Genomic DNA, 20178 nt, shown 5'->3' with positions numbered 1-20178 from the left:
ACTTGAAATGTGGCTTTAAGTGTTTATGTGCTGGAAATGGGAAATATACACTGGATTTTGAAGACTTCATATGAAAAAAGTAGCATAAAATATTTCATTAATAATCTTTATATGAGGCTAGGCATGGTGGCTGATACCTGTAATCCTAGCACTCTGGGAGGCCGAAGTGGGTGGATTGTTTGAGCTCAGGAGTTCGAGACCAGCCTGAGCAAGAGCAAGACCCCGTCTCTACTAAAAATACAAAAAAATTAGCTGGGCATGGTGGTGCACATCTATAGTCCCAGCTACTCAGGAGGCTGAGGCAGAAGGATCGCTTGAGCCTGGGAATTTGAGGTTGCTGTGAGCTAGGCTGATGCCACAGCACTTGCCTGGGCAACAGAGTAAGACTCTGTCTCAAAAAAAGAAAAATCTTTATATGGATTACATGTTCAAATAATATCGTGGATATATCAGGCTAAATAAAATGTATTATTAAAAGTAATTTCAGCCGGGCGCGGTGGTTCACGCCTGTAATCCTAGCACTCTGGGAGGCCGAGGTGGGTGATTGCTCAAGGTCAGGAGTTCAAAACCAGCCTGAGCAAGAGCGAGACCCGGTCTCTACTATAAATAGAAACAAATTAATTGGCCAACTAAACAGATATATATATCTGTTTAGTTGGCCAATTAATGAGCAGCAGGGCAGCAGATCTGCTGAGAAGACACAGAGTAATGACATCAACCAGGCCGTGGGGTCTTCCCCTTCTCCATCCTCAGAGGGCGTGATCTGTTTAGCCCGGCATGGTGGTGCATGCCTGTAGTTCCAGCTACTTGGGAGGCTGAGGCAGGAGGATCGCTTGAGCCTAGGAGTTTGAGGTTGCTGTGAGCTAAGCTGACACCACAGCACTCTAGCCTGGGCAACAAAAGTGAGACTCCGTCTCAAAAAAAAAAAAAGTAATTTCACTTGTTTCTTTTTATTTTTTTATTATGTCTACTAGAAATTTTAAATTTATATATGTGGCTTTTGTTCTATAAGATAGTGCTGGAGTCTGGACCAGCAAACCCACACACACACACACACACATACACACACACACACACACACACGCATGCATGTATAATGCTCTTCATCCCCCCACCTCCCGGCATAAAATAATTGATGTCCTTCTCGTGCTAGTCTATGATCTTATGCTTTGGAAATAATCAAGCCCTTCTTGACTGATCACATCCTATGGCCCACATACCCATGCATGAGAGAGGCTGTTTCGATGTTCTTAACAGCATCTCAGTACTCACTATTGCATATTGTGTTGGCCTGTCTTACCTCCCCACTTGAGGTGGAAGCCACCTAAGGGCAGGAAGGTTATATAATCAATTCTCATAAATTCTGCTGCAGATGTCTTTACTCTGTATTCAATCAGCAAGGCAGTAGGAATTTGATGTCCAACCACTCTGCTCACACAAGCCACCACATTGTGCCCTTTCTGAAAAGTATCTCAATTATCCAGCATTTCTCATTTCCTAAGAATCTAAAACCAGGATCAGAGCTCTCCATTTATAAATTAAATAATCTTTTTATGTAGGGCAATGTAGCTTTGACTGCAGAGGAATGAGAAAGAGGGTGAGTTTGAGGATGGTGGGCAGAGAAAATATCTTGGAGGAATTAGGGCTTAGAAGCGTCATTCCCTCCTTGAGAGAAACTCCCCAGAATGGACATCTGAGTCATAGGGTTTTTTTCCCCTAGTCCTTACCTCACAGGGCTCCCATCCCCCATGGCCTGAAAGAATATCTGAGCTGTGCCTACAGTCACTCAGCATGGAGGGTCTAATGAGAGGTCCCACCTCTTCTCCCCTAGACCCTGCCTCTCTCTCAGACTGACACCTTCAATCTGGGGACTACAAACTAAGCAACAGATTGGAGGCATTTTGCTGCCTGCAGCTGTCTCCCCAGTTACTGATGGGAGGAGGAGTGAGGGGAGTTCATTGTAATTCATTTTTGTGAATGTTTAATATTTCAATTAATATGATTAGCCCCAAGCTGGAATGAGCAGCAGGGCGGCAGATCTGCTGAGAAGACACAGAGTAATGAGATCAACCAGGCCGTGGGGTCTTCCCCTTCTCCATCCTCAGAGGGCGTGATCTGTTTAGCATCTCCACAAATACCAAGATCAGATTAGAAGCCAAGAAAAGGAGCAGTGGGGGTGGGGTTTGTGAGTGGAAAGTTACTTTCAGAGTGTATTTGCCCTTCTTAATTCTCTGGCACTGTCATCATATCTTCTAAGCACCCACTGAGTACCTCCCCCTACCGCCACCCCCTACTGAGAGGGGTGCCCTACTGGGAGGACCTGGGCATCCACCTGATGAAGTATAATCAAGTCTACACACACACACTTCATTCAAACTCATGTGCCTGCCATGGTGTGGCTCCAGGCCACAGAAACCCAGACTAAGGAAGGAAGGTGATCAACAGAGAATCAAGCAGTAGAAAAAAGGACTCTTTCCCAGGGCTTAAGTGAAGACAGAAGAGGTTCCTTTTCTTGGTTTTCTCATCTCTATTTGGAGATAATGATAGAATCTACATTGTAGGGGGATGGTGAGGGTTTATGGAGTTAGTAAATATAAGGCAATTGGAACAATGCCTAGGACACTTTAAGAGCCACTCGAGGAGAGCATTGACTGTTACTATTATTTCGCTTCCAGAAAAGGAGCCTGCCTGCTGTGATAGTTTAGGAATTGAGACCTCCGGGTTTCTGTTGGGACATGTTTCAGAGACCCCAGTGCCACTGTGAAGACGGCAGCCCCACCCTGGGTTGAAGAAGGGAATGGCAGGGAGGACATGAGCCCCTGTGGAAAGCAAGGGCTGCCACCTCCGAGGAGGTGCGATGTCTGCAGACACTGCCTGCCTTGAGGGGTGCTCTGAGTGGGCCCAGTGCGTGGAGGGGTCCAGAGAAGTGTAGTTGTTTAGGGGAGTAATGGCCCCAGATGTGCTTTCCGCACTCCTCTTTGCTACCGGACTCAATTAGAGAGTCCCATTCAAGGAACCCGAATGAAGGGGAAAGCCAAGGAAGGAGTGATTGGGTTTCTAGGTCCCCATCACAGCATGACAGCTGTGGCTCTTCTTACTGAAGGAATCAGTAATCTACTCTTGTCAGAGATTCTGTGCATGAAGTGTCCTAAGCACCTGCCACTCGTGAGCAAAACACAGTGCTAGACACTGTGAACTGTAAAAAACTGAATTAAACGGTGTCCTGGTCTTCAAGGAGCTTGTGAGTGAGAGCTCCCGCTGCTGCCGCCTCTGCCACCTCCCTGCCCACGCTCTTATACACACAGACCCCCCAGAGGGACAGAAGGGCGCGTCTGCAAATGCCAGAAAGCTGTAGTTTTTCTTGGTTCCTTTTCTGGAAAATATACAGTTCTCTTTTTGCACTCATCTCACTCTGCCTTCCCTTTCCCCACCTCCTTTTCCATTTTCCTCCGGGGTTTGTTCTGCCCCCCCCTCCCCCGCCCCCCCCCACAACCCCAGACTCTGCGATCTGCTTCACTCCCCATCTTCACTTCCCTCCTCCCCCTTCAACCTGTCCAACTGTGCTATCCCATTTTCTTTCCCCAGATTTCTTTCCTTGACTCCCCACTTTCGGGCTCCCCAGATGTCGGGTTCCCCTCTTCCCCCCACCCCCATCTCCTGAGTCTTCTCTTCCAGCACCGGGGACAGCTCCAGCCCCCGGAACAATGGACCCCACCTTAGGGCTCCTCTATAAATTCTCCATTTTAGTGCCTTGCCCAACTCCTGATTGGGGAGTAAGATGGGGGAAGGGTTGTTAGCAACAGGACGAGCTGCTCTTCTGGGGGCGGAAAGGGAGTTAGGGAAGATGAAGATAGAAAGAGGGCGTGGCTCTTGCCCGGATCATGCGTCCCTCTCCAGGGTAGAGAATTTGTATTCCACCCCTGAGACTGACATCACTGATGTCAGGGGAAAGGAGGTGGGAGTGGGGAGGGGGGTGTGGAGGGGGGAGGTTTTTGTTGAGGAGAGCGCGGCCGGAGAGCAGAGCTCCGGGACCCAGGTGACCGGGAAAGCAGGCAGCCCCTCGGCGGGAGCAGCCGGCAGCAGCCCAGGCCCGGGGACCGGGGTGGGGTGGGAGGGGGGCTGAGGGGAGGACCTGAAGGGGGGCGGCAGGGCAAAAGGGACCCCCGGAGCCCTGCCGCCATCAGAGATCAAGCATCTGGCATCAGGGATCTTCGGACCCAGGAGAAGGATCAGCCACAGGGAAGGTGTCCTCCCCAGGGAAGCCAACAAGAGAGCCACCTGCCCCCGCATCAGGAGTGGGCCCCTCACTGACGCTGCTGGCAACCATATCAGGCCCCTTAACCCCTCAGTCTCCTCCCCATCACTCTCCACGGACCCTTTCCCTGCCTCCAGCTCTCATCTCAGCACCCAGTGCCCAGCCCTCTGAGCCTCTGTGCCCTGCTACCACCTAATCCTCCAGGTCTTGGCCACACTGACCCCATCCTGGGATATTTGCCAAATCTCGGGGAGGGAGATCATTTGTTTTTGCTATGCCCCCTGGTGGCATGACAGTGTCTGCCTAGACCCCTGACCCCTAGCCCTCAACTTCCTGGGCCTCCTTTGTGTGAACAGCCACCCCTTTGCTCAGCAGTGTGGTTGGGGGCCAAAGGGAAAGCCAGCCCCGGCTGGGCCCCCGGCCCCCACCACTTGCCTCCTTGTTGGGCAGCTCCCCCTAGCCTTTGGGCCTCTCCCTGCTCCCCTCGGCCCCTCCTCCTGGGCCGCCCCAATGAAGGAGCCGGATGCCATCAAGCTGTTTGTGGGGCAGATCCCGAGGCATCTGGAGGAAAAGGACCTGAAGCCCATCTTCGAACAGTTTGGTCGGATCTTTGAGCTGACTGTCATCAAGGACAAGTACACCGGGCTGCACAAGGGTGAGGGGGCAGGCAGGCTGGAGAGGCTTCAGGGGGTCGGCTGGGAGGAGGGGGAGCCAGACTGGAGGGATGGGGGCACTGGGAAGGGCTGCTATGGATGGAGAAGAGTTCAGGGCTAGGGAGTGTGGATGGAGGAGCTGGGAGGGAACTCAGGTAGAGTGACCAGGGAACTCCAGGGGAAAGGACTGAGGAGGGCCTCTTTTGGGTGAAGAGTTGTCAATACGGCTGCAAAGATGTGGATCCCAGACATGGGGGGATGTTGATGTAATGGGATGAACTCAAGAAAAAACAGAGGAACAAGACAGCTGGTTTGGGAGATAAGGAGCTGGGCAGGTGTGTGTGTGTGTGTGTGCGCGCGTATGCGTGTGTGTGTGTGTGTGTGTGTGTGTGTGTGTGTGTGTGTGTGTGTGTTGAGCAAGACTGAGAGTCTGAGCAGCCTCAGATAATATTGGGGTGGGGGTCGGGACACGGAAGCAGGTGCTCAAGCCTGAAAGAGTGGAGATAGACTGGGCAGGGCAGCTCCAGGACTGAAGAGAGGGACCTCAGAAGCAGGCGTGAGGGATAGAGATTGGTGCAGATCTGGGAAGTGTGGGGGACTTAGAAAGTTCAGAGAGCTGGGGGAGAAGGGAGGATTCTCCTCAGGCCTATCCCAAGGCAGCGGGGCCAAGCTGGGGACCAGGGCTCAGGACTTGGACAGCTCCCTGCGCAGGGGCCTGAGGGGCCACAGTGCCGCCCCCTCCACCTGGCCCAGGGAAAAGGCTTTTCCTGCTACCTGCTCTTCCCTTTCCTTATCTGTTCCACTCTCCACCCTCCACCTCCCGTGGAGTTGGGGAGAGATGAGGAAACAGGGAAAATGGGAGAGAAAAGAGGTGGTGGTGACCAAGATGGAGGGAGGTGGAGGCGAGGAGAAAGGGGAAAGGAGAGCAGCCAGGGAAGCGAGGGAGCCGCTGCCTTGCTTGTCTGGAGATCACATGCCCCTTCTCCTCTCCCCACACAAAGCCCCAGCTCCCTCTGCCACCACCAACCAGCATTAGGCCTCCGGGTCTGTGCTCCACTTCTGGGGCAGGGTGTCTACCCGCTGTCAGACACCTCCCTACCCCAGCAGGCAGAGGATGGCAAGAAGGGAACTGCTTCCCAGTCCTCTGTCTTGTGGGAGCCCTTTAGGGAGGGGAGAAGGGGACTCACCCCTGCCCTGTCTCTCTGCCCCTGCCCCTCCTCAGGATGTGCCTTCCTGACATACTGTGCCCGCGATTCAGCCCTGAAGGCCCAGAGTGCCCTGCACGAACAGAAGACGCTTCCAGGGGTGAGTCCTGTCCTTTGCTGAGAAGGAGCCTTTCTGGGGGCTGAGAAGGGCCATGGAAGTGGCAGGAGGCTCACCACTCTCCCGAGACTCTGAGGATATTTTCTACCTCCTCTCAGCACCAGCACATCCTTCTCTCTTTCTAGCATCTGTCTTTCTTGCTGGAGATGCATGCACTTCCCCTTACCTGGACAGAAGGGAGACAGAGATTAGCAGAGTAAACATGGTGTTTGCAAGGAACCCTTCCCCACTTCCTAGCCTGCCCATAGGCAATACTGAGGGAGGACTGAGCTGCTTGGGAGGTGTGGGGGAAAGACTGTGGACACCAAGCATGGGTCAGGGTGAGCAGGAGGCACCCAGGCACTCCCATGGCTCTGGAGAGGAAGTCTGGAAATGCAGGCTGGGTGGCTGCAGGGTGGGGGAGGAGCACTGCTGGCCTGAGAACAGGCAGCCTAGCCAGCTGGACTGGCATCTTGGTGCTGGTTCTGAGCTCAGACAGGCTCCCCATGTCTCCCAGAAGAGCCCTGGAAGCAGAGCCACAGGGACACCAGGGAAGAGCAGGGCTGGGCTGGACGTAAGCCCGAGGGCAGCAAGCAAGCGCAGGGACAGGTATTACAAGGGACCTGGCTTGACCTGCACGTGTGCTCAGGGCATGAGGGTGGCCTCTGATGTGGCCTCCCTCCTGCAAGGTCATATCTCTTCTCTCTTTGTTTCTTCTTCTCTTGTGGACTGTCCCAAGCCTGGGCTGGCAACTGAGGGCAGGAAGCTGAGGGGAGGACCCCCACTCGCCTTTATTAGCATCTGCTTCTGTTTTCACCCAGACTGTGAATCCCAGGAAGTACTTCCTGAGATCTAACTCCATCCCCACCTTCAGCAAACATTTGCTCAGCAGGGTCTGGGTGCTCAAGACACATCTGTCCTGGCCTCTGCTCCTTCTCCCCTGCAGGAAGCGGGGAATGATGCTGATTACCCATCTCCTCTTCCTGGGAGGGAAATAGACAAAACAGATGGGGAGAGGGAGAATCTAGGAAAATTACTACTTCAACCACCCCCAACTCAAACCCTTCATAGATGTATGGCCCAGCCCTCTTTGGCCTCAACCTTTGAGTCCACTAGGAAAGCAAATCTACCTCTAACAAATCCACTGACACCCTCCCCCAACTATCTTATCCCAGTGGGTGGCAAGAATAGCCATTGCCCACCCATCTTTCTTGCTCCTGGGTTTCCTTCGGCCTGAGTTAAGGGCCCGTTCACATGTATGTGAGTGGCTTGGGGATCCAAGGCGAGCGTGTGTTCTTGCACACACACATGTGAGCTCCCAACCGGCCAGATGTGTAGGGGTGTGGGCACAGGCATGCCGGGAAGCCTGGTCCCCATCGAGTCCCAACTTTCTTTTCCCTCCTTTTCTCTATGGAGGCGACTCACAAATCAAGTTTTCATCTCTATTGCTGTTGATCGTTTTCTGTTGTCGTCCTGGCCCAGAGCCCCTGCAGAAAGCAGAAGGGTCAGGGGAAAAGATAGAAAAGGGGACTGGAGTAGAGACTTGGATGTGAGAGGCGGCCTGGGGGAGCCAGGCGAGGTGTCTCCTCTGGGTCTGCGCCCTCCAGCTGCCCGGCAGCTCCACAGAGCTGGTCCTGGGGGTGGGAGGCGCCGCCTGCCTTTCCTGAGGAATCAGGCTGGGATGGGGCTGAGGAAGGGCGCCGGGTTAATGATTGTCTAGCCTCCTCTACAGCTCCCAGGTGATGCTGAGTTCTCCACTTTGGCCCTTGCCCCAGGGAATAGAATCTAGAGAACTGACAGCACTTCCAGGAGGAAATGAAGGGTTCCATCCTCCAAGGGCACCCCCATACTAGGGATTTGAGGGAGCAGACCCTGGGTAGTTGAGGGGAGCAGATGTCTGAGACTAAGCCCCGCCTGATCCTTTGTATCTCCCAGGTCTTCTTCTGCCACCTGCCTTCTCCCTTCAGTCTGGGTATGTGTGTGTGTACAGTGTGTGTACAGGTGTGTACCGTGTGCGTATAGTGCGTGTACAGTGTGTGCATAGCGTGTGTACCGTGTGTCAGTTCCTGCACAATTGCGCTGGGAAGTTCTTCCTGCCATCTAATCTCTGTGTCATCCTCCTGCAGGTGTTTTTAGTGGGGGCATTCAGCCTTCTCACCTTGCTGCCCGTCTTTATCACCCCAGAATCTGGAAGGTATCACCATATTAGGGTGATGTTTGGGCTGCAGAGGGAAAGAATGGGGCTGGGCCTGCGGCTGTTGAGGCGCATTTCCTCTTTTTCCCCCTTTATAGCTCCCAGGAGTGGCTCTGCCATGGTCTCTGGATTTGTCCTGTGAACAGAGTGTGACCTCCTGGAGGCAGTGGTGTGAGGGCCGCCCTCTGTCTGGCCTACCCTCCCCCTTCACTCTGGACCAAAACCCCTCTGAGACATGGGCCTTCCCTGTCAGCTTGCAGCTAGGAATGTGGATTCTGGCCCCGTGGAGGAGACCTGTGTATGGTCTGGGGCATCGGGAACAAGTGTGGAGCCAGGAGTGGCAGGGCCCATAGCCTGTGCCCTAAAGAGAATTAGATTTTGTATGAACCATGAGCTCTTCTTGGAAGTGGGGTCTTTGCTATTGGCGAGAAGGATGAGGGCCTTGCAAGCGATCAGGCTGGTGGAGGTTGCTCAGCCACACTGGGTTGGGGTATAAATAGCCCCTTCTTCTTTGGGAGGCCCTAGGGAGGGCTTATCACCTGCTGGGTGGTAGCTAGGGAAGAGAGGCGCCGGCACCCGGTTGCCAGGTAAACAGGGCACAGCTGGACTCAGGGGAGGTGGGCAGGTGTGCCCAGCGGAGCTAACAAAGCCTGAGCTTCCCACAGGAAGTGCCAGGCCAAGGAGGAGGCCGGGAACAGACCCTGGGACTCTGAAGGAGCCTGTCTGTGAGGGTAGGGGGAGCATCCTGTCAACGTGGTCCTTGTGGTCTGCACACGTGTGTGTGTCTTTGCACAAATCCACATCAGCTGTGGGTATTTATTGATATGCTATTTTTGTGCCTGGGAGCCTGTGCAGGGAGGGGACTGCGTCCTCTCTCTCTCTCTGGGTCTCCCATCTCCAACTGGAGCAGCAAATCCCCAGGGGCCTGTTGGGAAGGGGTTAGCACCAAGCATAAGAATCCCCATGACGCTGTGACCCTGGTTGCAATTCTACCTCTCGTGGGGTGGGGATGGGTACCTGCGAGGGAATTTCCTGACTGCTCTGGGTAGAATACAGGAGAGAAGGAGCGGGAAGGCCATGAGCCCTGGAACAGCCTGGAGCCTCTGACCCCCACTCTCTGCCTCGCACACACACGCACATGCACTCCTAAGGAGATTGAGCCTCGGATGGGATAATCCCAGATTGGTGGGCGATAAAGCTGGGGGCAGATTGGCTGGAGGATTTGTGTGACTGTTACCCTCCCTCCCCACCAGCTGCTCTCAGATCCAGAGACCTGGGGGATGGGGCCCTGGGAAAGGAGTATCAGTTGAGGTGGGGTTTAGATTTGATCTACGCTGGGACTGGCAGAGCTGGTCCAGGCATGATCTGAAACGTGGGAGGCGTCCAGTGTGAGAAGGGGCAGGGGACAGCTGTTACTTGCACACTCCTCCGTGTTGAGTGATGCCACACAAGATCTCCAAGTGCTAGCGTGCTGGAGCTGAAGGGAACCTGATTAGAGATGGCCTGGACCACCCCTTTGTCTTATAGATGAGGAAGTTGTCTCTCAGAGGAGACAAGTGACTTGTCCAAGGTCACCCAGCTAGTGAGTGGCAGCGCAGGGCCCATCCTTGAACCCAGGTCTCCTGACTCCCAGAGCAGTGCCTTTCCTGAGGGTGCCTCAGAATGTAAATGGTTTGTTTTAACATTTTTGGTAGCAGGACTACCTCTCCACCAGATGAGTGGGGCAACCAGGTGTGGTCTTAGAGGTCAAAGTCCTCAATGGTCTAATATTTTCAGACACTAAAGACTAAGTTCTCCTCCTTTCCCAGTTCCTATAATGCTCCCCACCCTGGTTAAGGAAATCAACCTGCAGGAGTAATTTCCAAGTCCTCTCACCAGACAAGAACACGGAGAGTAAAACTAGGAACTTCTCCATTCTCACTAAAGACTGAACAAAGAGCAATATTGCAGGGGTCAGGGAGAGGTTAGAGCTCTGGAGGACTTCCGTGCACAGGGCAAATTTAGAAGGAGCATGGGACAGCATCTCCTCCCTTAGATCCCTCCAGACACCAAGGATTTGCTCTGGAGGAGGGAGGCAGAAGGGCCAGTATGGCCCCTGCAGGGCCTCCTCTGCAAGCTTCCCTCCAGAATCAGGAAGCTTTCTTGGGCCCCTCCCCCACTGCCCAGCCCCCACCAAATCCTCCACCCCCAGCATACCCTGTTCCCACACCCCCCCACACTTCTTCTCCGGGTGTGTGGAGCAGCAGAAGTGATGACGTCACCATGGTCGCCAGGGCGACGGGGACGGATAAATCAGGCTGAGTGGGCGGTTGCCATGGTGCGCATTCTCCCGTTGCCACGGAGACTGGGCATCTGCTCCCTTTGTGCTGCCCGAGTGCCTTCCCCCTGAGGTCAAGGGGTGTAGGGGGGCAGAAAGAGAGGCAAATACACCTCTAGGGGTCAGAAGGAAGACTGGGCATCTGTGGGGTCTCCCTTAATCTAGAGTCCTCCTTGGGGCTTCTTCATGGGGTGGCCTCTGTGGCTCCTACTTTGTAGAATTGAGGCAGCTCTTGTTAAACAGCCCCTTGGTTGGACTCTTTCTGGCCCTGGGTCCTGTGGGCAGGCCCCTGCTCCCCTAAGAGAGCAACACCTACCCCTGGCCAAGTGTTCTGGGGCCCGACGGGAGCCTGGAGTTTAGCCTCGTGAGGATCTTCCTCTATGTCCTCTCTCCCCGCTGCCACTGGCCCCCTCAGGCCCTAATCCTAAAGCACAGTGGGCCCATCCCTGCCTTCCCAACAGGAACATCGAGGCCTGTGCCTGGGCTGGCTCCCCGGGCCTCTCTGCGGGGCCCTGGCCTGGGGAACTCGGGGGTGTTCAGAGGAGGCCCCAGCAGCTGCCTTCTCTTCTCTGCTTTAGATGAACAGGCCGATCCAGGTCAAGCCAGCCGACAGCGAGAGCCGAGGAGGTAGGTTCTGTACCTCTAGACTTAGTCCCTGTCCTCCCACCCTCAGGCCCAGGGCTTGGAGTAGCTGAGGGGCAGCCTTTCTTACAGAGGAAAGTCTCACAATTCTGAAGAGTTCCCAGGCAAGGTGGGGGCAGGAGTCAGTGTGGCCAGAGACAGTGAGATCTGGACCACTGTAGAGATGGCAAAACTAAGGCCCAGAGTGGAGTGCAAGTCCTTCAGAGCTAGGATGAGCGCTCTCTGTAACTGCACCCCGTTCTCCAACCATTGCCCCTTTCACACCCGGAGACACAGGTCCCCAGGGTGGGGGAAGTAGTGTCAGGAACTCCTGGGAGGAGCAGAAGCTGAGGGCTGGGAGAGCAGCCGGGAGGCCCTGAACATGCCCTCCTCCTGTGCCTACTGCCAGAAGACCGGAAGCTCTTTGTGGGGATGCTAGGGAAGCAGCAGACAGATGAGGACGTCCGGAAGATGTTCGAGCCTTTCGGGACCATAGATGAGTGCACTGTGCTCCGGGGACCAGACGGCACCAGCAAAGGTAGCCACCCGCAGGCCCTCTCCCCACGGGACGCCCCCACTGGCTCCCTAAGCCATGGGTTCCACTGTGAGGCCCTCAGGGGTGGGCGCCCACCCCTTTCCTCCTCCATCTCCACTGCTCCAGGCTGTGCCTTCGTGAAGTTCCAGACACACGCGGAGGCCCAGGCAGCCATCAACACCCTTCACAGCAGCAGGACCCTGCCGGTGAGCCCTGCCCCCAGCCCCAGGCCTCTCCTCCGCCCCGGCCCACCGCCCAGCCCACTGCCTGGCCCTGGCACAGGGGGCAGTCCGCTCAGAATAGGACTTGGAATTTACTGGAAAGGAATGTTCTGGTAGAACTAACCTGCCTAGAGACATCCTCACTTCTCAAATCACATTCCCCACCCCTCGCCCCATCCCTGTCCCTCATCTTCAGGATGAATTTTCTGACCCTCCACTCCTGCCTCCTCCACTCCTCAGCCCTCCCTTCACCCCATCTCCTTCCCTGCCTTCCTACACCCCCTCATTTGCTGGGCCATCAGGCCCCCCAGGCTTATTCTGCTGCCCCTGCACATTAGCACAGGGTCAGTGACTGCACCTGGGGGTTCCCCAGCACAGCGAGCCTCTCAGTTGGAAGTAGCGGGCTCAGAAGGATGTGCACGTCCCATAACTCCTCGTTCTCCAGCAAACGCCACTGGATAGAGGACCGTGCTAGGTGGGCCTAGGCCCCTTCCAGCTTTGCGATTCCAGGATTCTACGATAATCCTCGCAAATGTTCCAATTTGGTCTTCATTCAGCTCAGGCTGGTATTAAAATCTGAGGCTGTGTCCCCTGAGCACATCATGAGGCCTGGGGTGAGGGTGGGAGCAGGATAAGGGAGGTGGGGCAACTGCAAGGCAAACCAGCCTGAGATAAAGCATTTGCTGTGGCCGATCCACCGTGGGGACCATTTCCACCCCAGAATCCTCAGTGAACAGCGGTGTCCTTCCCATTCCGGCAGGCCTCTCACTTTCCAACACATGCCTTCCTACTCCTCGCTTTTCTCTGGCCTCTTGTACATTCTCGCACAAGGAGAGGGCGGGATTAAAGTGTCCGCATTTGACATAGGCAAACTGATGGCCGGCCTCCCAAAGAGTTGGAGCCGTATGACAGGGTGTCACTGAGGCCAGGTCCTGAGAGCTCTGGGGAGCAGGGACCCCAACTCTCCCTCTGACCTGCATGTGGGCCTGTGCCCAGGGTGCCTCGTCCAGCCTGGTGGTGAAGTTTGCTGACACGGAGAAGGAGCGAGGTCTCCGCCGGATGCAGCAAGTGGCCACCCAGCTGGGCATGTTCAGCCCCATCGCCCTCCAGTTCGGAGCCTACAGCGCCTACACCCAGGCCGTGAGCACTGTCCCCAGCACCGGGCCCGGCCCCTCCCCATGTCCCTCCTGGCCTTCTGTGTCCTGCCCCCACCCTCCCAATGCCAAGCCCAGGGTTGGGAGGGAGCCAGGCCAGGCTGCAGGGGGTCCCATGCTCCTCTCTCCCCCTGCCCCAGCTGATGCAGCAGCAGGCAGCCCTGGTAGCGGCTCACAGTGCCTACCTCAGCCCCATGGCCACCATGGCTGCCGTGCAGATGCAGCACATGGCCGCCATCAATGCCAATGGCCTCATCGCCACCCCCATCACCCCATCCTCAGGTAAGGCCTGGGAGACAGGGCAAGGGCACTATGGGGGGTGGGGAGGGGGCACAGCACATTGCTCAGGGAAGCCATGGGGTCTGGGAGGAGTTCAGGGGTCAGAGAGTGGCCTGCTTCCTCCCCTCTGCCGTCAGACTTGCTGACTGGTTCTCTGCGTCTGTGTGTGTCTGCTTCTCTGCTCTGTCTGTCTCTGTCGCTTTCTCCTCCCCAGGAACCAGCACCCCTCCTGCCATCGCTGCCACGCCTGTCTCTGCCATCCCTGCTGCCCTGGGCGTCAACGGCTACAGCCCGGTGCCCACCCAGCCCACTGGGCAGCCTGCCCCTGATGCTCTGTATCCCAACGGGGTGCATCCCTACCCAGGTGGGGCTCTCTGCCTGCCCAGCCCTGCCCCAGCAACCATCCAAGCCACCAGCCCACTGGGGCAGCCAGGACACACCTTCCCTCCCCAGCCTTCAGGCGCTTTCTCCTGCCCTGTCACTCCAGCAGGGATGCTCCTTCCCATTCTCCTGGCCAGGGAGGCTGAAGCTTAGAGGGGCGAGGCAACTTGCCCAGGGTTGCCAGCCAGCCACAGACTCCAGTCTTCCCAACGCTGACCCCCTTGCCCTCCCTCTTCCCACTGCTTTGTGCATTTCCACCTTCTCACTTCACCCCTGTGCCCAGAGAGGCTGTCCTTCCCCCCTGCCCAGCCTCTGCTCGGAGAGGGGCCCATGGGGCTCCCGCTGAGTCCTGGCCCACTCTCACGGTCCGCTGCTCTCCCCAGCCCAGAGCCCCGCAGCCCCTGTGGACCCCCTGCAGCAGGCCTACGCGGGGATGCAGCACTATACAGGTGAGGCACCCTGGCCAGGGCCCCTGCTCAGGTGGGAGGGATGGCAAGAGGGAAAGAGGCCCAGAAACTGGATCTGGACTTCTTGGCTCCCTGCCAACCACCCCCCTCCAGACTTTCCTGAGAAGCTGCACCTGTGAGGATGGACCTTTAGGGGCAGCACATCTTTCCTGGCATGGGCTAGGGGAAGGGACACAGGGTTGCTGGGAGGGCCCAGGAGTGAGGGAAGCCCCATTGGCTCCCTCTGTTCTCCCCGCCCCAGCAGCCTACCCCGCAGCCTACAGCCTGGTTGCGCCTGCGTTCCCGCAGCCTCCAGCCCTGGTTGCCCAGCAGCCTCCGCCGCCCCCTCAGCAGCAGCAGCAGCAGCAACAGCAGCAGCAGCAGCAGCAAAGAGAAGGTGCTGGTCTGGGGCAGGTCCTCACAGCTAAGAGCCTTCAGGGATAGGAATGCCCTTCGTGTGGGATCAGGGACTCTTTACTGCCCTGCACAAAGCCCAGCTCTTGCCTGTGTGGGGGGCTGAAAGCAAGTGGGGTGGAGGTGGCCGGAGCCCACATTGTTGGGGACAGGCATTGGAGAGGCCCCCAGCATCTCCTTTCCCTGGGGCGGAGTTTGTGTCTTCCAATCACTGAGCTCTTCCTTCTGTCTCTGCTGCCACCCAGGCCCTGACGGCTGCAACATCTTCATCTACCACCTACCCCAGGAGTTCACTGACTCAGAGATCCTTCAGATGTTTGTCCCCTTTGGCCACGTCATCTCAGCCAAAGTCTTTGTTGACCGGGCCACCAATCAGAGCAAATGTTTTGGTAAGAGAATGATGAACCCAAAGACAAACTATGGTACATTTTTTTGCCAAACTCCAAATTAGGAAAAGATCTAATACATTTGAAGGCATTTATGGTCACAATAGATGCAATATTTGAAATCCTGATGGTCCAAGAGTATGAAAGAACCATTTCGGACACACCCAACATCCCATACCAGTCCTGCCCAGGCCTTCTCTTCCTCCAGAAAACCATAGCTGCATCTTCCCTCTGTAAGAACTGGCCACATTCATGCTCCATGAGGTCTGAAAAAGTCTCACCCTCTGGGGATGCATGGTTTTCAAATGGAAGGCAGCTTAGGGAGAAGGTTTTTGCTGCTTTCACAGCTTTAATAGGCTACTTCAGGGAGAAAGGAAACTTTCCTACCTGCCCTGCGTCGGAAGCCACTAGAGGGTCTGGAAGTGGCAGTTTTCAAAAGGCAGGTTCAGAGCTAACGAGTCAGTGGCCACCCTGCAGAAAACGCTGGAAAGAATGTCCTAGTTTGTGTGAGTGGCTGGACTGGATTCATTCATTCACTCTGCCCATCAACAAATCCTTCCTGGCTGGCTACTCTGTGCAAGGCAGCAATCTGGGCATTTGGGCCACCTGCAGGAAGCAGGGTGGTGCTGGGAAACCAAAGGACAGGGCCTGGCCCTCAGCATGGGAGGGCGAGGCGGGGCCGGGCCAGGCCTTATGCCCCTCTCACCTCAGGGTTTGTGAGTTTCGACAATCCGGCCAGTGCCCAAGCTGCCATCCAGGCCATGAATGGTTTCCAGATCGGCATGAAGCGCCTCAAAGTCCAGCTAAAGCGGCCTAAGGATGCCAACCGGCCCTACTGAGGGCCCCCAGGTGGGTCTTGCTCCTGTCTCGTGTCCTCTCTCTCCAGTCCCTGAACACAGCAGCCAGGGCCCTTGATTGGTCTGCCCCCTCGTCTTCCACCCCCCATCAGGGCTGCCCCCCCCAACTCTGGGCACTTGGAGCAGGAATCTGGGGCAGATTTTCAATCATCTGAGTCGCCCTCTCTCTCTTCCGTACACACACACACACACACACACACACACACACACACACACACACACAGTGACCCCAGAAAGAGCCAAGTCTGTGTACATCTCTGTCCAGTCCCCAGATCTTCCACAACATCTGATCTGTTTGTCTGGTCAGCGTCCATATGTCTGTGTGTCTCTCTCTTTCTGGTTTTCCTTTGGGTTGGAGTGGAATTAGGGGAGTAGAATTTTAGGACTAAGGGTACTGGTTGAGGGTATTGGAGGGTATGTAGAATTGCTGGCTCCTGGAATCCCTGTTCTGAGAAGCGGGGAAATCAGGTCCTTGCTGCCCTGGACTTCAGGTGACCTTTCTTATGTGGCAGTAGACCCACGGGGCAGTAGAGTGCACAGGACAGACTGGGGGGAGCCCAATCTCCAGGCCTCTTGGGAGCCGCTTTGGTTTAGGTGGAAGAGGTTGAGAGGTTGCACTGCCTGTGAATCTACTCATCAGGTCCCCCCACCCTATTGCCTGCCACCACCCCAACCTCATAGCCATAGAACTGTGAGCCTTGGTTACTTTTGCATTAATCTCCTTTGGACCAAACCCTTGAAAAAACACAACCCAAGAAAAATACCCACATTTTCTGTTTCTCCCCTTTCCCCCCAATCCTGGCTGCTTAACTCCCCCCACCCTGGGGGCCCCCCCAGCCCAGGGCCCGTGTCCATTGTCGGCTGAAGCCCCCATCCCCGGACCCCTGCTCCGGGCCCCTGTAAGTTGCATGGAACGAGCGTGTTGTCTTTGGAGCCGATTGTTTGTTATTTGGGGAGGGGGCCGCGGAGGGAAGCGCCCCCCCAGCCCAAGGTCAGGGCCGGGGGCAGCTCGCGGGATGTGCTTGGTCAACAGTGGTTGGTGACTGTGGTCTGTGTTCTGTGCATTTCTCTTTTGCTTTCTTTGTTCCCTTCCAAAAAGGAATAAGGGCACGACCTAGGGGCTGAGGGTGGTCTCACCCCAGGAGACTCCACCCCCAAGCCCAGTCCTGGGTTCCACCCAGCCTTCTCTGCGGATGCTCCCTTTCTCTTTCTCCAGGTGTCTGTCTCCTACATGCACCCCTTCTCCTTTCTCTTAGTTATCTCTGCCTGCTGTTTGTTGTCTCAGTTCTTTGCCTCTCTGCATCTAGGTCTCTGTCTCTGTCTCTTCCAGTCTTTATTTTTCTCACGGCTGTTTAACTATTTCCTTCCTAATATCCTTTGGTTTCTTGTATCCTCTGCCTCCTCCCTCTTGTGTCCTCTACCCCTGCCCCTTACTCTCATGGTGGGCGGGTGCGGGGTGCTGACGGGTCCGTTGGGACTCAGGCCTTCCCGGTGACCTGCCTTCCCATCCTAGACACTGCCACCCACCCCAGCTACCTCCCCTCCTCCAGAGCCTGTGACCTGCATCGCTGTCCTCTTCCCCATGCTTCACTCATGTTTCCTTCCTCCGCAGGTCTGGAGATCCTAGAGGAAGGGGCACCTCGCACCCTCTTCCCACGACTGGCCCCAGCCCTCTCTGCACATCTGCCCTGGCCTTGATTGGGCTCTGGGGCAAAAGCTGCTTCGTGGCCCTGGGGGCACAAGACACCGGCCCACTCCTACCACCCTGCCTCTCTGAAAGGCCGTGGCTATGCTTCCCTGGCTCCGAGGGCCTGTTTCCTCCCAGGTGCCCTTTTGGCCTTTGTGAGGGAGCAAGGAACAGGCTTGAAGGTTCCGGGGTATCTGCCTTCTGCCAGGGCTCCTGTGATGGGCCTTCTGTGCCCAGTGTTCGTACTCGCCTCCCCACCAGCGGCGGCCTGTTCTAGCTGCGCAGGCCCAGGGAGGGCAGCGGGAGCCCGCCACACGCTCCCAGCCCACCTCCGCCCCAGCCTCTTCCCCGCAGCAGGGGTTACCGGAAGCTGGCTCTCACATTCCCTTCCACCCTCAGCTAGAGGTAGGACATCCCTGAATCCCGGGCTCCCAGCCCTAAAATTCACTGCCTCCTCCAAGGGCCCCCTCTAAGGAGGGTGTGGGGGAGCCCTGAGGGCTGCCTCTCCGCCAGTCAGCCACAGAGACCCTCCTCCTTTCATGAGGAAAAGACCTCCCCCTGAACCCCTAAAAATGTTTACAGTCTCTGCTGGTCCCCTCCGTGTAAATACCACTACCACCCGTGCGTTATCCAGCCCGCCCGGCCCGGCCCGGACGCTGCCATCTCTCTTTCTGGGAGTTTAGACAATGTTGCCCTTGGATTTTTTCTCTCTCTCTTGAGTTCTCCCTTTGCTTTGGGGGGTAATTGGGTATTTGGGAGGAGGGGTGCGGGGAGGGCTAAAGGGGTTTATTACCTGATCATTTTCTTTAGGAAGAGGTTTTAGGGAAAAGAAAATGGGGTGGGGGTGGGCATGGTAAGGGGAGACTGGGGAGTCAGTTTCAGACAGTTCTCTATGCTTAACTTATTTATTTATTGCATTTTACTTTTAAAGAGTTGGTCTTTTCTGTCTAAATAAAGAAAAAAGTTTAAAAGCATTACATAAGAGTCTTGAAAGGTTGAGGGTAGGGGATTGTTCCCTACCCACGTTGCGGAGAGGGAGGGAGGTAAAAAGAATGAGATTTGGGAACGAAAACGGTATCAGGGAAGGCCTGGCCCTTGCTTTTGAGCAGAGTCCAGGCCTTGCTTCATGATCCTATTCTTCAGCCCATCTTTGGGGCTTAATTCTGGAATGTTCTGCAGAGCTGAGCATATGGAGAAGAGAGGAGGTAAGCAGGCCCCTCCCTGTATCCAGCCCTGTCCCTCTGAAGGCTGAGGACTTGCAGTCTCACCTTCCAGACCTCTGTTTCCCCACCGAGGCCAGTGGGGATACTGGAAGCTGTTTGTAACACCACCATTTATTAACCACTGCTCTGTGTGACTGGGTTCTAGGCCCTGATTGTGCATCTCCTCACTTAACCTCCCAACAACCCTGTGAGGCAGGATATAATTTTGCAGACGGAAAGGAGGTTTAAAGGTTAATTAACTTACCCAGAGTCACAAAGCCAGGAAGGGACAGCTGTAGGAGCTGAACCCAGTTTGTCAGACGCCAAAGTCCATTGGCTGTCTTCTCACCTGTTCTCTGACTTGAGACAAAGATCCTAAGAAGTGTGGCGGTGACCCCGTCAGGTAGAAGGTGGACTCCATGAGCCCTAAGACCCCTCCAGCTCCTAGGTTCTTCTCTGTGAACAGCATCGGGCAGGCTCAGAAGGGTCACACGGATGCAGTGTTGGACTTCGTGGCACACTGGCCATTTGCTTCTAGGCTGCTGCCCCTCCCTCACTAAGTTCCTTCTTATAAACTAGCTCCCCTTCTGGCTCTGATCTGGCTTCAGGAGAGAGTTCTGTGTAAATACCCACAACTCATCCTCCACCTCCACCCCATACTCCTCGAGACTTAAACGGTCTCGAGCTAAGAATAGTTAAAAAGAGAAGCAAAATGTGAAGTGCTTTGGAGACATAACTGTAGACATCATTTCAGGGGAAAAGTGTCTCTTGGATTCGTAGAAATCAGGAATGGGACCTTACCCAGAAGGAGAATCCAGTCAGTATTCTTAGCCAAGTAGACAGCATCTGCAATCTCAATAGAGTGGAGCTGTAGGTGTGCGTGGGTGTGCTCAGAGATGGGAAGAAGAGTGTGTAAGAAGGGGAACAACAGGAGCCGGTGTTTAATATTTATGAAATTTCCCTTGAGCTGTCTCAACTTCAGAACAGTTTCTGAGTCAGGACAGAAAGATGGAAGGTGGGTTTTAGACCAAAGGGCATCTCTCAGAGTGATTCACTGACTTGTGAGTTCTCTCTGGCGAAGCCATCTCCTTCCCGGCATCTTCCCAGATCTCAGGCAGAACCTCAGTGTGGCAGCCCCTCCTGTATCATCAGTGACTACTTTTATTGTCTGTTTCTTCTTCTAAAATAATCAAGTTATGTTCAGATGTTAATGGCAGCATAAAGAGAAGAGAAGGAAAATAACTTCTTGAGGCAGAAGAATGGAGCTGACATGT

General features: G+C 55.3%; 1 protein-coding gene across 5 annotated transcripts; it reads left to right on the top strand.

Moving 5' to 3' along the window:
• Positions 1 to 3993: 3993 nt before the first annotated feature.
• Positions 3994 to 17805, top strand: CELF3 (CUGBP Elav-like family member 3). 5 transcript variants are annotated; one of them, XM_020283903.2, is made up of 14 exons: positions 3994 to 4036; positions 4805 to 4910; positions 6131 to 6213; positions 11300 to 11348; positions 11755 to 11880; positions 12004 to 12083; positions 13095 to 13238; positions 13393 to 13534; positions 13746 to 13895; positions 14296 to 14361; positions 14621 to 14755; positions 15018 to 15161; positions 15870 to 16007; positions 17628 to 17805. In XM_020283903.2, the coding sequence occupies exons 4-13, from the start codon at positions 11300 to 11302 to the stop codon at positions 15995 to 15997; spliced, it is 1164 nt and encodes a 387-aa protein (XP_020139492.2). In that variant the 5' UTR covers positions 3994 to 4036; positions 4805 to 4910; positions 6131 to 6213; the 3' UTR covers positions 15998 to 16007; positions 17628 to 17805. The 5 variants fall into 5 exon arrangements, with proteins under 5 accessions (XP_020139492.2, XP_020139488.2, XP_012623063.1 ...); XM_020283899.2 differs by having other exon boundaries at positions 11752 to 11880; XM_012767609.3 differs by lacking the exon at positions 3994 to 4036 and having other exon boundaries at positions 4127 to 4910.
• Positions 17806 to 20178: the final 2373 nt, after the last annotated feature.

Source organism: Microcebus murinus, chromosome 2 (genome assembly GCF_040939455.1).
Source record: "Microcebus murinus isolate Inina chromosome 2, M.murinus_Inina_mat1.0, whole genome shotgun sequence".
In the NCBI taxonomy this organism is placed as follows: Eukaryota; Metazoa; Chordata; class Mammalia; order Primates; family Cheirogaleidae; genus Microcebus; species Microcebus murinus.
This window is presented reverse-complemented; position numbering and strand designations above follow the sequence as displayed.